At 55.3% G+C, this 14334-nt stretch overlaps 1 protein-coding gene across 1 annotated transcript in view; it reads right to left on the bottom strand.

Moving 5' to 3' along the window:
* SMYD3 (SET and MYND domain containing 3) overlaps positions 1–14334 on the bottom strand; it is a 464760-nt gene that overhangs the window by 43969 nt on the left and 406457 nt on the right. Inside the window, exon 10 of the mRNA XM_006756044.2 lies at positions 2936–3044. Coding sequence (XP_006756107.1) covers positions 2936–3044 — 109 coding nt within the window. The remainder of the gene's footprint in view (positions 1–2935; positions 3045–14334) is intronic.

Here is a 14334-nt window from a genome sequence, read left to right as displayed (position 1 = left end):
TTTTTTTTTCTCTTTCTTTTTCTTTTTTTTTTTTTTTTGAGAGAATGGGGGGGGGGGGGAGAAACACACCTCGCACATTGGGATCGAGCTTGCAACCGAGGTACGTGCCCTCGACCGCAATGGAACCTGGGACCCTTCAGTCTGTGGGCTGACGCTCTATCCACTGAGCTGAACTGGCTAGGACTGCTATTCTCATGTTTCAAATAAGAATTATATTCAAAGGGATTAAAAGACTTGCCCCAAGTCAGCAAACTAGTAAACCAAGTGCTCTCTCCACCACGCAGCACGCGGGGATGCGCGTTTGCCTTCTGGTTGATAATCAGTGACTTTTCAGAGGCAAACGGACGTCTGGGGTAAGGCCAACCCCGTCCTCCCGGCAGGCTCCCTGCTGCTGCCCCCAGACCTCCCACTGGGCAGCCAGCAGGTGCATGTGGGCTTATCTCTGGCGCCAGGAGCAGAAGCGGCCAAGCTGGTCACCAGGGATGTCCTGGAGGAGGAGGCAGCCTCACCAGGCCGCGAGGAGGACAGGACGGAACTGGGCACGAGGGGGTGAAGGCCAGTGAGAGTGCCGGGGAGGGCTGGGATGCCAGCACCCCCTGGCCCATGTGCTCCCCCCTCCCCCCCAGTGAGCCTCTGGACATCGGTCAGGGCTCCTCCAGGTTCCATCTGCGCTGAGGCTGGTGGGTGCCTCCTGCACCAGCTGTGCACACACGGCTGCGATGGAGCCTCACAGGAGGGGAGAGATGCGAATACCGTCGGAGGCCTCTATCGGGAGCTCAGGAGCCCGAGGGGACCCGCACGCCGAGCCCCACCACAGACCCCCGTCTCCCTGGGTGAGTCTAGCGCGGAAGCCTGGGTTCCCGCCTGGAGTCACTGACTGGCTCACCTGTCTGACAACACTGGTCTTATTCGATTAACAGGAGCATTTAATTAACACAAGTTGCATCAAATGGAACAAACTAGACCAGCTCTGCCTCCGACCGACTTTAGCCGCAGCTCCTCATTCCCAGCGGGAGGGACGCTGCCTGGCTGCTGACCTCCCCGCGCCAGCGGTCACGGGGCCGGGCCGATCGCGCGTGTCTGAGCCGCAGGGCACTTCCCGTCCCTGGGAACGTGAAGGGGCTGTGACCACCTACAAACACCACGTGCTGGGCTGGACACGCCCCACGCTTGGGAAATCTCCACATTATTTTTCTGTCAAAACTTGACAAAATAGACCCTGCAGAAGTGTTTCTGTTTGAGCTGACTGGCCGGTAAGTGTCTGCCAGACCAGAAGGGAGGTTTTCCCGGAGACGGCGAGAGAGCGAGGTGGGCCCCGGTCGGGGCAAGGAGGGCAGGCGGTTTAAAGGACACAGGAGCATGTGCCTTCAGAACCCGTGTGCCTCCTGCTGATCACGGCTGACCACTCAGGATCAGGCAGGCAGCAGCAACAGGCGCTGGGGCATCTCATGTTTGAGAATCCCTGGGGTGTCATTTTTCTCATCTAAATGTGGTAACTGCCCCGTTATGGGACCGGCCTACCACCTGGACACCCCTGAGAGGTTAATGCAGAGCCGGACCACTCCCTGCAGACAAGGGCCCAGTGGCCCCGAAGACCCCACGCGAGGGCCCAGTGCTCCCTGTCAACCCAGACCAGCAGGTCGCTGCAGGACAAGCCAGCCCAGCCGGATGGGCAGGTGGGCTCTCCCGTGGGGGCCGTGGTTTGGGTGGGAGGGGCTCCGCCTGGGTGGGAGGGGCTGTGCCTGGGTAGGAGGGGCTGTGCCTGGGTGGGAGGGACTGTGCCTGGGTGGGAAGGCCAGCCCAGCGGCCTGGGTGGGAAGGCCAGTGCAGCGGAGGCCTGGGCCTGGGGCAAGGGAGGTTCACTGGGAGGCGACGAACAAATGTCACTCTAACAACGTGTGCCAACACTGACCCAGCTCCCATGTAGTTTCTGGGCACTTGTTAGCACTGCATTGACCGAACTCCCTCCCTCCCTCCTCCAACAACAAAGACCACTGCCTGGACTCCAGGCACCTTGCATGGCATGGAGCTGGTGACAATGATGCCCGCAAGGACCTCAGCGTCCTGGGGGCTGTGGGCATCAGGTGCCCCCGCTCCCATGGGACACGCACTCTACAGGTATCATGAACTGAGTGGTAGGACCACAGAGAGAAGGCAACATTGGAGCTGGGCCTTAAAGGAACAGCAGCGCTCGGCCTGGCCTGGAGTGGGGTGCGGGCACAGTCACTTAAGGCAGAGGAAGTAGCTTCGCCAAGACTTCGTGTGGGCGGTTCAGGGTGTGGTAGCGCCAAGCGGCCCAGCGTACACTGGCTGTGCAGACAGGGAGGCCTGGAGGGGGAGGCTGCAGAGGGGACTGCAGACAGACGGACGGTCAAGGGCTGGCCTGACAGGCAGCGGTTTATTATGGTCTTTGAACTTAACACCACAAGACAAAACCTAAAATTCAATGATCCTTCCACCACATCCAAATTTTCCAATCTTCTCGGGTATTTCCCAGCTATTGTTCCCCGCCTACAGCCACTAATAAATCTATCAGTGAGTCAAACACCGGTGTCCCTTCTACTACACCCAGTTTGACTAGAAAAGGTGGCAGAAAGAGAGGAAGTGTGATTTAATTAGGCCTTTCTGATCGGACACTGGTGCTGAGGTGTGCAGCTGAAAGTGGGAGCTGGTTGATTTTACATCAGCAGCTGAAACTCAACCATAACGGGCATGTTTATAGCACAGCCACCAGCAAACATCACAAATACCTGTTTTCAGAGCTGGCTGCCAGACATGTATGGGCACGTGTGTGTGCATGTGAGTGTGTGCATGTGAGTGTGTGCACATGTGAGGTGTGCATGCAGACACATGGATGGAGAGCTGCTGAAATTCACACGGCCCGGCCGCAGCCAGCAAAGGGCATCCGGGCAGAGGACGCGCGACGGGCACTCACCAGCCTCAGGTTCCTCATCGCCTGCGGGAACATGCCTTGATGCAACTGCAATTTGCCGACTTTCATTACCTGCACGCCTCTGACGGGGTGGCAGCCCGGGAAGAAGATCCTGGAAGAAACCACAGGGCACACGGTCAGAGGCTCCCTCCTCTGAGGCCAGCATCGCACAGGAGCCCACATGAGCGGAGCCACTCAAGCCAGAGCCACGTGAGCCGTAGCCAGGCAAGCGGGAGCCACGCTGGCCCGTGGCTGCTCAGGAGCCCCCAGAGGAAATGAGCGACCCGAGGGCACAGGCGCAGGGCGGCCTCCTGCCCCCAGGATGCTGTGCATTCAGACCGAAAGGCCTGTGCTGGGCGCCTCCCCAATGAGCACCACACGCCCCTCACCCTCCACGCTCTCTGAAGCCCAGCACCCGGGAGCGTGGACCAGCGGGGCCTTGTAGGTATCTGTTCAGCGAATGAATGGAAGCCTCCAGGCTCCCCATCTGGACGCCCCACACCCTCATTTTACTGGAAGCCCTCGCGTGCCAGGCTAGCGCTCCTCGCCACCCACCTCTCTTGCAGGCCCCGGGGTGTTGATTTTACCGCCCCCCACCCCTGGGGCACAGAGGCTGTGTGTGCCATGCGTCCTGCATGTAGGGGAACTCGAGACAGTGTGAACTGTTTCACCCGTAACGAATAGAGAGCGTGTGGCCGTGCAGCCAGGACTGGAGATGCAGGGCCGTGTTTCAGACCCGACACTATTTCAGTCGGTTCAAAAGCATTTTTGTAACAGATTCAACAGAAGGGGGCAGTTTGGGCTCTTTTGCCCTCCCCACCCCCACCCCCATCCCCACCCCCGCTATTCGTAGGGACTGTGCTCCCGCCACAGGTGCAGGGCCATCCTGGGGCTGGGGGCACACGGCAGCATGTGCACATCAAGGCCCCATCACCCCACCAGACGCCAGGCATCCATACTATGGTTTAAAAATATTACAAAACCGAGTACGACTTAGGGCTCTGATGGGTACATGGAGCCCTCCAATCAGTACATGGCCATGCTCACCTCAAGGAGGTTGAACTGAACTGAGAAAATGACACAGGTGCTGTGCAGGGAGGGGGTGCCTGGCAGCTGGGGGGCCGCGCAGGTTCCCGGGGGAAGGACACAGGCCCCAGCTGCCCAGGTTCTAAGAGGCCACGCCATCTGCCCAGGGTGGTCCGGCCAGAAGCGGCACAGCCAGTTCAGAACCAGTGGCTGCTCCTGGAGCTGTCAGCCCCCTCGCTGCCTCCCAGACTGCACCCACCTAACAGCTTTGCCTTCGATGAGCTTTGCGCACTGTTCACTTCTTACAGCGCAACTACGGCACTTCGCATCAGCCCCATCTCCGCTGTCCCGACACACTGCCCCCTCCGCGGGGCACTGACATGCCAGCAGCCTGCATCGCCCCGTCACCAGACACAGACAGGTGACCCAGACTCATCACCGCAACGAGGGAAAAAGTGTTAGAAACTCGTTAAACCAGCGACTCTCCAGGTTGTTTCTCATAGGAAACCTGGGCTCCAGCCTCCACACACACAGCAGACGACTCGCCACCAGGTGGGTTTCACTTCAGAGCCATTTGTGGGAAATACTTATCACAGTCTTCCGTCTTCTCTGTGCAAAATCATAGAAAATGGAGAAGTGCCAAATGACACTGTCTTCAGAACTCCTGTCACAGAGTAAGCCCGCTCTCGGGGCTGTTCCCTGAAGTCATTCCTGGCGTCCCACCACGTGGATAAAGGAATGTAATTTGCCAGCAGGAGGAAGGCTGGAGCAGCACTGTGGGCGTTGGAGCAGCATCTTTACAAAGCCTCATTCCATTGCTTCTCCAGACGGCACGGCGTGTCCCAGGGCAGAGCGGCCACCTTGCTCTGCGCTGGACAGTCAGTGCTTTGCAGTGGGAAGTGCACTGTTAACACCTGCAGATGACAGCTGCTCGGCCGGAGAGGGCTCACTCACCTGTGGGGGGAAGGCTCTCTCGGAGGCCCCGTGGCCTCAGTCTACATGCAGCTGCCCTTACTGTGGGTCCCAGTTCCTGGGGGCCATCTCCTCCATAGGGATTCACCCAGCCAGGCCCGTGCTGCACCGGCTCACAGCGAAGTGTTCAAGAAGTACCATGTGTCTCCCCTTGCGTCCATCTGTCCTGCGTCCTCTCCTCCGGGCTGAGGGCCTCACCAGCGATTTTCCCAGGGGTGCCTCACAGCTGCTGCCCCCCACCCAGTGCAGTTCCCCCAAGGGTCCTGCTTTGTCCAATCAAATGCCCAAGCTCCCTTAGGAAAAGCCCGATCTCATCAAGGCGTTAAAAGAAAGCAGCCATGTGCGATTAAATCAGCCGTGGGCAAACTATGGCCCGCGGGCCGGATCCGGCCTGTTTGAAATGAATAAAACTAAAAAATAAAAAAGACCGTACCCTTTTATGTAATGATGTTTACTTTGAATTTATATTAGTTCACACAAACACTCCATCCATGCTTTTGTTCCGGCCCTCCGGTCCAGTTTAAGAACCCAGTGTGGCCCTCGAGTCAAAAAGTTTGCCCACCCCTGGATTAAATGATAGCTGTGAGCGGCTGGTGATTTCAAGGAGGCGTCTGCACGTTGCAAAAGAAATTTTTACTAATTCACGAGAATTTCTAATGGATAAAATTCAAAACAATGTGACCACGTGATGAGTTTTTATCGGTGGCAAGGAAAACTGTGGGGCACAAGTACCACCCTGCTTTTAAGGGACCATAGTGGGCTGAGGTGCGTGTGTGGGAGCTGACCGCTGAGCGCGGGGCAGCCACGGTGAGCCACGCGCTGGCCACGCCCTCGGCCGGGCTCTGAAATGCCCATTCCATTGCTCAGTCCGGGCAGCAAACGTGGGCTGTCTGGAAGCGCCCGAAACCACCTGACCAGACTCCAGCACAGCGACAGCCAGAGGGAAGGTGCCCAGGCACCGGGAGGAGCCTCCTCCTCTGCGGTGGGTATGTGAGCGGATTTGATGCCACGAGCCCTGAGTCTGCACCCCTCTCCTCCCTCCCGCCGATCCTTCACGTGATCAGGCACCAGAGGACACTGCTGCTCCTGCCTGTGGGAGTCAAGGGGTGGAAGGTGCTCCACTTGCAACTGCCACAACGAGTGACAGGCTGAATAACAGGCTGTGTGGGGCAGGCAGGGTCACAGGTCCTTGCTTCAGCCCCTCCCAGGTACAGACGACAGAACAGCCCAGAAAAGGTGCTCTCGGCCATGGACGGGCCTGCGCCATGGGCACGTGCTTACGCCATCTGTCAGGAACTGAGTGCCGGTTAAAGGTTAAAGCATGGCTCCTGCTAGAGATGTGTTCACAGGCAGCTCCCTACTGAGGCCAACGCCCATCACCACTCCCTTAGGAACGGAGCGATGCTGCCCAGAGGGCATGAGGCCTCACCGTCCAAGCCGAACAAGTTAGCACCGAACTGGAACTACCCGTAGTTTGCAACATGCAAGACATGGGCAAGGGAGAATTCCAATAAAAATAGAGCTCTCCATTTTACCTGTTTCCCCCAATTCCCACCCCAGTCAACGCCGATCACTGACTTCTCTTAGCTGCTCTCAAAATATTGCTGGCCAGGACTTCCCTGCTCTGGGGTTAACATTTCCTGGCCGGAAAGAAAGTTCCTTATATATTTTAATGAAAAAAATCACCGTCTTTGATGACAATCATTCTTGGGGAACACATAGGAGGAGAATCCATTTACATGCTAATTTGTTCATTCATTCGTTCATTCATTCATCCATTCATTCACCCACATAGACATTCAACACTGACTGAGCACCTGTATGTGCCAAACACCACAGAGATGAAGTGGGGACTGAGCCAGCAGCGGCTCCTGTCCCGGTGCAGCTCAAATCCCTCCAGATGGGCCAGACGCGGAAAGGCATGAACAAGTCTGGAGCAACGGGGAGCTTCCTAGGGTCCATGGGGGTCCATGGCGGGGCCCACGCTACCTGCAGGGTCAGGAGACACATCCCAGAACAGGAGACATTTCAGTTGGGGGCTGACAGGTGAGTAAAATCAGACACTCTGGGCAGAAGGGACAGTAGGTGCAAAGGTCCTGGGCACAAGACAACAGGAAGTACTTGAGTACGGTGCCCAGCCCAGCATGTCCTGGATGGAGTGAGGGTTATGACTGAGGTGCAGTGAGGAAGGATGCACGCACCGCCCCACCCTCCAGATCGGCTGGAGCCGCCCAACCCTGTTACCCATACGTCACCCACACACCACACGTCACCCCTCCTCACCCGCAGGGACTCTGTATGAACGACCGCCTCACCCCTGCCTCACCCGCAGGGACTCCATTAAAGGGCTCTGAGCACTGCGCGGGGAGTGGGATCGTGGAGAAAGCCTGTGATGCCGCCGGCACAGAGGTCAGCGAGCACGAGAGGCCCCCCAAGTCCCTCTTGGCGCCGCATTACTGTGACAGGCCGGTTATCCCGCTCAGCCCATGCCGCCGCGACACAGCACGTGGACACGCAGGAGTCCCAGACCTGGGGCACCGACGCTGTCTCCGCCGGTACCGAGGGTTGTGCTGACTGTCGGGGTTCCCCTGAGCAGGGCTGTGGAGGGGGCGCGGCCCAACGGATTATCATTTTCTATCACTAATGAGTTCATCCGTCTTTTAGGAAAGATGAGAGGAGGAGGCGGAGGGAGGGAAACAGGACATGAGTGTGGCTCATAGAGCATCAGTGGAATGTGCGCTGTAGAAGTTCAATTTATTAAACAGAAATGCTGGTCTTTCCCAGCCTCCAGCCAGACTGCTTCCGATACCAAAGGTCACGCGTGCTCGCCAGCTGCTGAAGAAGTAGCATGGAGCAGCTCGCGCAGGACAGCGGCGCCCTCCAGCCCTCGGCCCTGCCTCCCTCCCTCTTCCTTCTCATCTCTCTCCGATCCCCGCCTCCCTCTTCTGAGCCACACCCTCCTCCCAGCATCAGCTCTCATTCTTTCGGATCAGGGCTCACTGTCAGGACCCATGACACAGAAGCATCTGATTAGATGCTGTTTAAACATTCTAATCATAACCACCGTGTGTGTGTGTGTGTGTGTGTGTGTGTGTGTGAACGGTATGTGTACATCTTCTCCCAAAGGCTGTTCTAAGGAATTCTGTTTACGTTACTGCTCTTGGCTTGCTCTCAAATACGGATGGAAGAGTGCTACGCGCATAGGGGCATTACAACCCTCCCTCTCCCTCCAAGCATCCTCCCCTCCCCTGCCCTCTCTCATAGGAATATTTGTCCGACAATGCCATCTTACCAAGACATTCCCTGACAACCTTTGTAGGCTCATCACGTGCCACCGGCCCGTGTGCCCGGCACCTACCGTGGCATCTCCTCAGTTATCTGCCAACCACAGCTTCTCCCACCTGCAGGCCAGACACGCCGGGAGGAGGGCAGAGCACCGAGCTCTCCATGCTCCCCTCTCCCCGAACGCCCTCTCCGCCCTCACTCCCAGCCCCCTCAGTCCCTGCCGGCACATCTCAGCTCTGCTCCGAGTCCTGTTCTGACCCCCGTCTCAGCAGCCCGCCTCGAGCATTTATCATGGCACCCAGTTCGCTGTCTTCAGAGCCACGTGGCAAACAGCCACGCCATCGCCACAGCAGCCACGGGCTGCAGCTGTCTTTCCAGCAAAACTTCCCTGCACAGCTCACCTGACATCAGTGCTGCCCACAACACACAGGTCGGGAGCACACGGGGACGACTCGATGTGAGAGGAAGCATACTTCTTGGGTTGGAAATTCTGATTTTCTTGTCAAAACGTAGATGATGGACTTACTCTATGGGAGTTGGTAATCTTTCCAAGAAGCAAAGATTTTGGCGAAGATGGGACCAGGAAACGGGAGCCTGATCCCGGTCCTACTTGTGAGTCTGGACAAAGTTGTTAACCCACTGGGACTGGACAGTCTCACCCGCATTGAGGAGCTGCAGCCAGACCACCCCTAGGACCCCGGCGAGCTCAGAAGCTCTGTGACCTGCACCTGCCCCGGCACACAGGTAGGCTGGCCTGTGGGATTTGTGGCTTCTCGGCCTCCCCGCCCCTCCCAGCAGTGGCAGACATGCGTTAAAAGCCTGAGTGCTCAGGGCTCCCAGGGCTGGCAGGGGAGCTGTATGGCGTATAAAAACGTCTCCTCTCTCCTCGTTATCTGATCCACGGACCCTAATTTAATGGTGAAATTCCGGAACGGCACGCCAGAACCTCCAGCTGCGACATGAAGGATGGTCATCCGGGCACCGCTCCGCTGTGAATGGCTCGCCATATGCTCGAGCGCTCTGTCACGCGCCTCCGGCTGCTTCTGCATCGCACCGAGCGGGGAAGCGATGCCAGTAACAAAGCATCAACAGCAAAACAATCCCAAGTCACGCGAGGCTTTCAGACCCAGCTGCTGGGGCTGCTGCTTAGGCTGACCACGTGAACTTGCCAATCTAAAGGTCAGAAGTGGTCGGTACCACTCGGGTCCTGTGGGGGGATCTGCAGGAAGGTCCCTGGCGGCTGGGGTGGCCCTAAAGTCTTCCTCCGAGTGCGGGGACCATACACAGAAGACAGATGATGATCCAAACACCATGCCTGGACACGTGCAGGCCACGTGGTCCTCATCTAACCAGAGGACAACTATGGAACCTCCTGGAAGTACTAGGATTTGGTGAGGATTCTACAGAACTGACTCACTTTTTCTAGAGCGAACGAAGATTGATGGAAAGATGACAAGCTCACACAAACCCATCAGTTTAAAAAGTTTTCCAAAATTTGATGTGCCTGATGTGAAGCCAACACAGGAGAAGCAGGGGAAGAGGGGGAGGGAGACGAGGTCCTGTTGTGCCCTCTGAGTCCTGGAGCCAGCTGTGCCTGAAGCTGGAACTCCTGGACCTTCAGGTTACATGAGCCCATGGATTTCCTCCTATCGAAACACGCTCACTCACACACATACACACACACACACACACACACACACACACACACACGGTGACGGTTATGCTATAGGAACAAGCCTACGATGCCAGACAAACTGTCTTCAAGTGCTCCACTGAAGCATGAGAGGCAGGACCCATTTCCCATGAAAAATCCCCAAAAGCCTAGGTTGCTAGTCTGATTCCCAAATCCAAGACGTCGAGGTCCAGGTCGCTACAGAGATGAGCTGTTTATCTAAGATTCTGGGGGAAAAGAACGTGTTTCCCATCCAAAGAGGAGGGATGAAGGAGAACCTCCCTGTTCTCACGGATCTGTCCAGCGCGCTGGTGCCCAGCAGAGCTGAGGACGGAGGACTCAGCCAGTGCAGAATGGGAGCCAGCGGGAGCTTACTTGTCACAGGCAAGACCCGGAGGCCAGGGGAGCGCCGTAAAACTGCACCAACCGAGAGCCAAGACTGAACTAAAATGATCACCTGTTATTAGATGAAAATTATTAGAATCTTCTCCTGTTATGTCAATAATAGAAACCTCAGACTCGGATTCAGTGTTTCCAATCGGTGCTGCCTGTTCTCCGAGCCGGTAGACAGTTGCTGAAGGGCAATGCACAAAGCAGTGGCCATCTGCTCATCTGTGGCTCGAGTCTCCTGCCTACATTCTGCTCTTCTAATGGATCTGTTTGGGGCAAATAGAGATTGATTGTAATTTCCTGCCCAAATCTGTGGCGTGGACAAAGGAGAAGTCAGAACCAAACAATATGTTGCTTTTTCCATATTTTTATCTGAAAATCAATATTCAGCGTTCACCGCCTCCGTGGCTGCAGACAACCGAAGGAACGTTGTATGCCGTTCCCGATTCAGTGATGATGCATCGCGCATTATCCGGGAGTTAACATGAGATGGAGTAGCTGCCATCTTACCTGACAAATGTCTTCAGCACCCAGGCGCGGGCACAGGCTTAGGAACCTGCAGCTGGGATTTGAACCTCATTTACCGCCTGTGTGTGCAGCACAGCGCTGAGACAGAGGATAAAGAACCAGAAGGACGATCCTTCCCTGCCCCTCACTCGCTGGCTCTGGGCGTTCCTTCCACCCGGCAGCCGTCTTTCAGATGCTGAGTGCCCGCCCCGTGCCCGGAATAGCTCGCTGCGAGGGAGATGGTGGTGAATAAGACAGTCTTTCAAATTGTTCAACGTCTTTGCTCTTCACAGAGCAGATCACAGGAAGGGAAGGAGAAGAGGAGGAATCCTAGTCCAGGAGGTACTAGGAAGTATTCTAAAGGTACTCCGAGTGGGGAAATAAAATTAAATTCTAGCAAAACAGAGAATGCTATAAACATTACTATAGACATTATAGTGATTATAGATCAATACTCTGAACATTAGCAGCTAATGCTTGCTGAGTGCTTGCTTTGCGCCAGGCATCTTGCTAAGCCTTATCTCCTCTGATCCCTATTACAATCCCACGAGGCTGGCACTGCTAATGAACCCACTTCAGAGATGGGAAAACGGAGGCTCCTCTAGAGGAATGAAAAATCTCTGGTCTAGAACAAGAGGCCTCAGTGCAATGGAGCTGCAGCACAGACCTCACGCTAATGTGGCCCTAAACTTACACCCTCCGATGTGGGACATGTGGTATTTCTCGAGACGAATTTTCAAAATGGGTTAAGAAAGAAAAGGAAAACGAAGGCAACAGTTAGAAATGGGTCTCACTGATGGCAGGGCCTCTGCTACCAATCCAGAGGGAGGTGTGGTCCAGCCGTGGCTGCCGGAGCTGGGCCCCTCCCACTGGCACCCGAGGGCCCGGTGGCTGCGGGGAAGTGGGACATGCTCTGCTCCACGGGCACCACAGTGGGCAGTGGGCCCCGCCGTGTCCGGCCAGGGCCACTGAGCACAGAGATGCTGGAGCTGACCAGTCTCTGTGGGGACACTGGCCTGAGATCAAAGTCAAGAAATTACTGACCAGCACAGCCCTAAATGCAGACATTCTTACCAACCAAGGGGGGAAAAAGGTAGGAGAGCAAGGAAGAGGGAGAGAAAACGTTTGGCAAAGGCCCAAAGGGCCAACTGAGGAAGCCTCCCGATTTCCGGCCAAATGCTGACCCCTGGTTCCCTGGTGACAGCTCGGGGACGCACCCGAGGTCGGTACTTGAGGGGAGCTAGCCCAGCAGCAGGTACAGGTCCCGGCGCACAGCAGCGAGAGCAATGACAGGCCACTCAGAAATGGCCAGTTATTTCCTGGTCGCAAAGAAACCAAATGAAACTGAAATGCACCACTAATAACAGAATAATGCTTTACAGTCTCTCCTTCCCTCGCAGAGACCCGTCGGTGGCTGCATCAGATCAAAGCCGCGTTATTAAATGTCTATAGACGAATCCCACAAGTCTCAGGGGCCCGGAGTTCGTTATTTCCCTGCAAAAACCGGCCCGATTTACACCGTGAGCAATTTAATTGCAGTTTAATTACCAGTTAGGCTGAATAGCATGAGCTATGGGTGCCTTCAATTTTTAATAGTCATTATGATTCCCAGAGAATGCTGGAGGGGATTATTGATTCTCCCGGGAGTATGCTCCTCTCCCACTATTGCCAAAATCAAAATGAAAACAGAACGAAATGTACAGGGCGACTCCGGTTCTCCCAGATCGTAGCCCCGGGCCGGCCCAGCCATGTTGGTGGCCGTGCCGGTAGCTACGCGGCACATTCGCGAGATATGCTAATACAAGCAGGTTCCCGCAGTTGAGTTCTGGTACATTACACAGATAAAGGCTCTTGGCCCGGGTGCTGCTTTCTTTCCTAGAATCAGATCCAAAGATGCCATACTTGTTTCTTTGTTTCTCAGCGCCGGGCACCCAGATAGACATGTGTGCCCCCAAACACATATGCACACACGCTCACACATGCACAGATACACACACATCCCGTCTGTTTGTTTCTTTCTTTCTTTCTTTTTTTTCTTTTTTAAACATCAATGATGGGAGAGAATCAATGATCACCTGCCTTCTGCACGCCCCCTACTGGGGAGCGAGCCCACAACCCGGGCATGTGCCCTTGACAGGAATTGAACCCGGGACCCTTCAGTCCGCAGGCCAACGCTCTATCTATCTACTGAGCCAAACCCACTAGGGCCCTGCCTGTTTCCATGATGATTCAAAAGCGTCGCTGCAGAGGGACCACGGGGACAATCTCACAAGTGTCCGCAAGGATGGCAATGAGAGGTCTTGGGGAGAACTCAGAAGGAACAGCAAGTGTAGCCTCTAGACCAGTGATGGCGAACCTTTTGAGCTCGGCGTGTCAGCATTAGGAAAAACCCTAACTTAACTCTGGTGCTGTGAAATTTTTTGATATTTGCAACCATAGTAAAACAAAGACTTATATTTTTGATATTTATTTTATATATTTAAATGCCATTTAACAAAGAAAAATCAACCAAAAAAATGAGTTCGCATATCACCTCTGACATGCGTGTCATGGGTTCACCATCACTGGTCTAGACACTGTCACGTGATCAGAGAACTGGATGACTCAGGCAGGAGCAGTCCCCGCGAGAGTTGGTGACAGGGGGCGGGGGTTTGACCCTTTCTCCTCTCCCTCAAGCACACGCTGGCCTCCTAAGCTTCCCAAGCTTCTTGAGGGGTAAGGGTGTGCGTGTGTGTGTGTGTGTGTGTGTGTGTGTGTGTGTCTTTCTCCATCCATCAGGCCTCAGCCTCCTCTTGGGGATGCTGTTGTACCCCAGCACAGGATGGGGTCAAAACAAGACCTTTCCTGGGCCCACACAGCAGGGAGCTCTGGACAGCCTTGCCCTGCTGCTCACCACGCCCACACTCGCCACGCGTGCACTGAGTCTGAGCAATCACAGGGTCTGAGCGATCACTGGGTCTGAGCGGTCACTGGGTCTGAGCGGTCACAGGGTCTGAGCGGTCACTGGGTCTGAGCGGTCACAGGGTCTGAGCGGTCACTGGGTCTGAGCAATCAGGTGGTAACTGGACTATGATCTTGTCTGCCAGGCAAATGAGAGAAGGAAGCCCTAGCTGGTTTGGCTCAGTGGACAGAGCGTAGGCCCTTGGGCGGTAGGGTCCTGTGTTCAGTTCTGGTCGAGGGCATGCAGCTCGGTTAAGGGTCGATCCCCGGTCCTGTTTGGGGTGCGTAAAGGAGGCAACCAAATGACGTGTCTCTCTCACATCAATGTTTCTCTCTGTCTGTGTCTCCCCCTCCCTTCCACTCTCTCTTAAAAAAAAAATCAATGGAAAATAACCCTGGGTGAGGATTATCAAAACTAATAATAATGATAATAATAATAATAATAATAATCCTATCTAATAAAAGAGAAACATGGTAATTGGCGTACGACCGCTACCCTTCCCATTGGCTAATCAGCAAGATATGCAAATTAACTGACAGCCAAGATGGCGGCCGGCAGCCAGGCAGCTTGAAACTAACATGAGGCTTGCTTGCTTCAGTGACAGAGGAC

This window comes from Myotis davidii, unplaced genomic scaffold (genome assembly GCF_000327345.1).
Source record: "Myotis davidii unplaced genomic scaffold, ASM32734v1 scaffold333, whole genome shotgun sequence".
Lineage (NCBI taxonomy): Eukaryota > Metazoa > Chordata > Mammalia > Chiroptera > Vespertilionidae > Myotis > Myotis davidii.
Note: the sequence above shows the minus strand (reverse complement) of the source record. Positions and strands in the feature narration are given on the sequence as shown.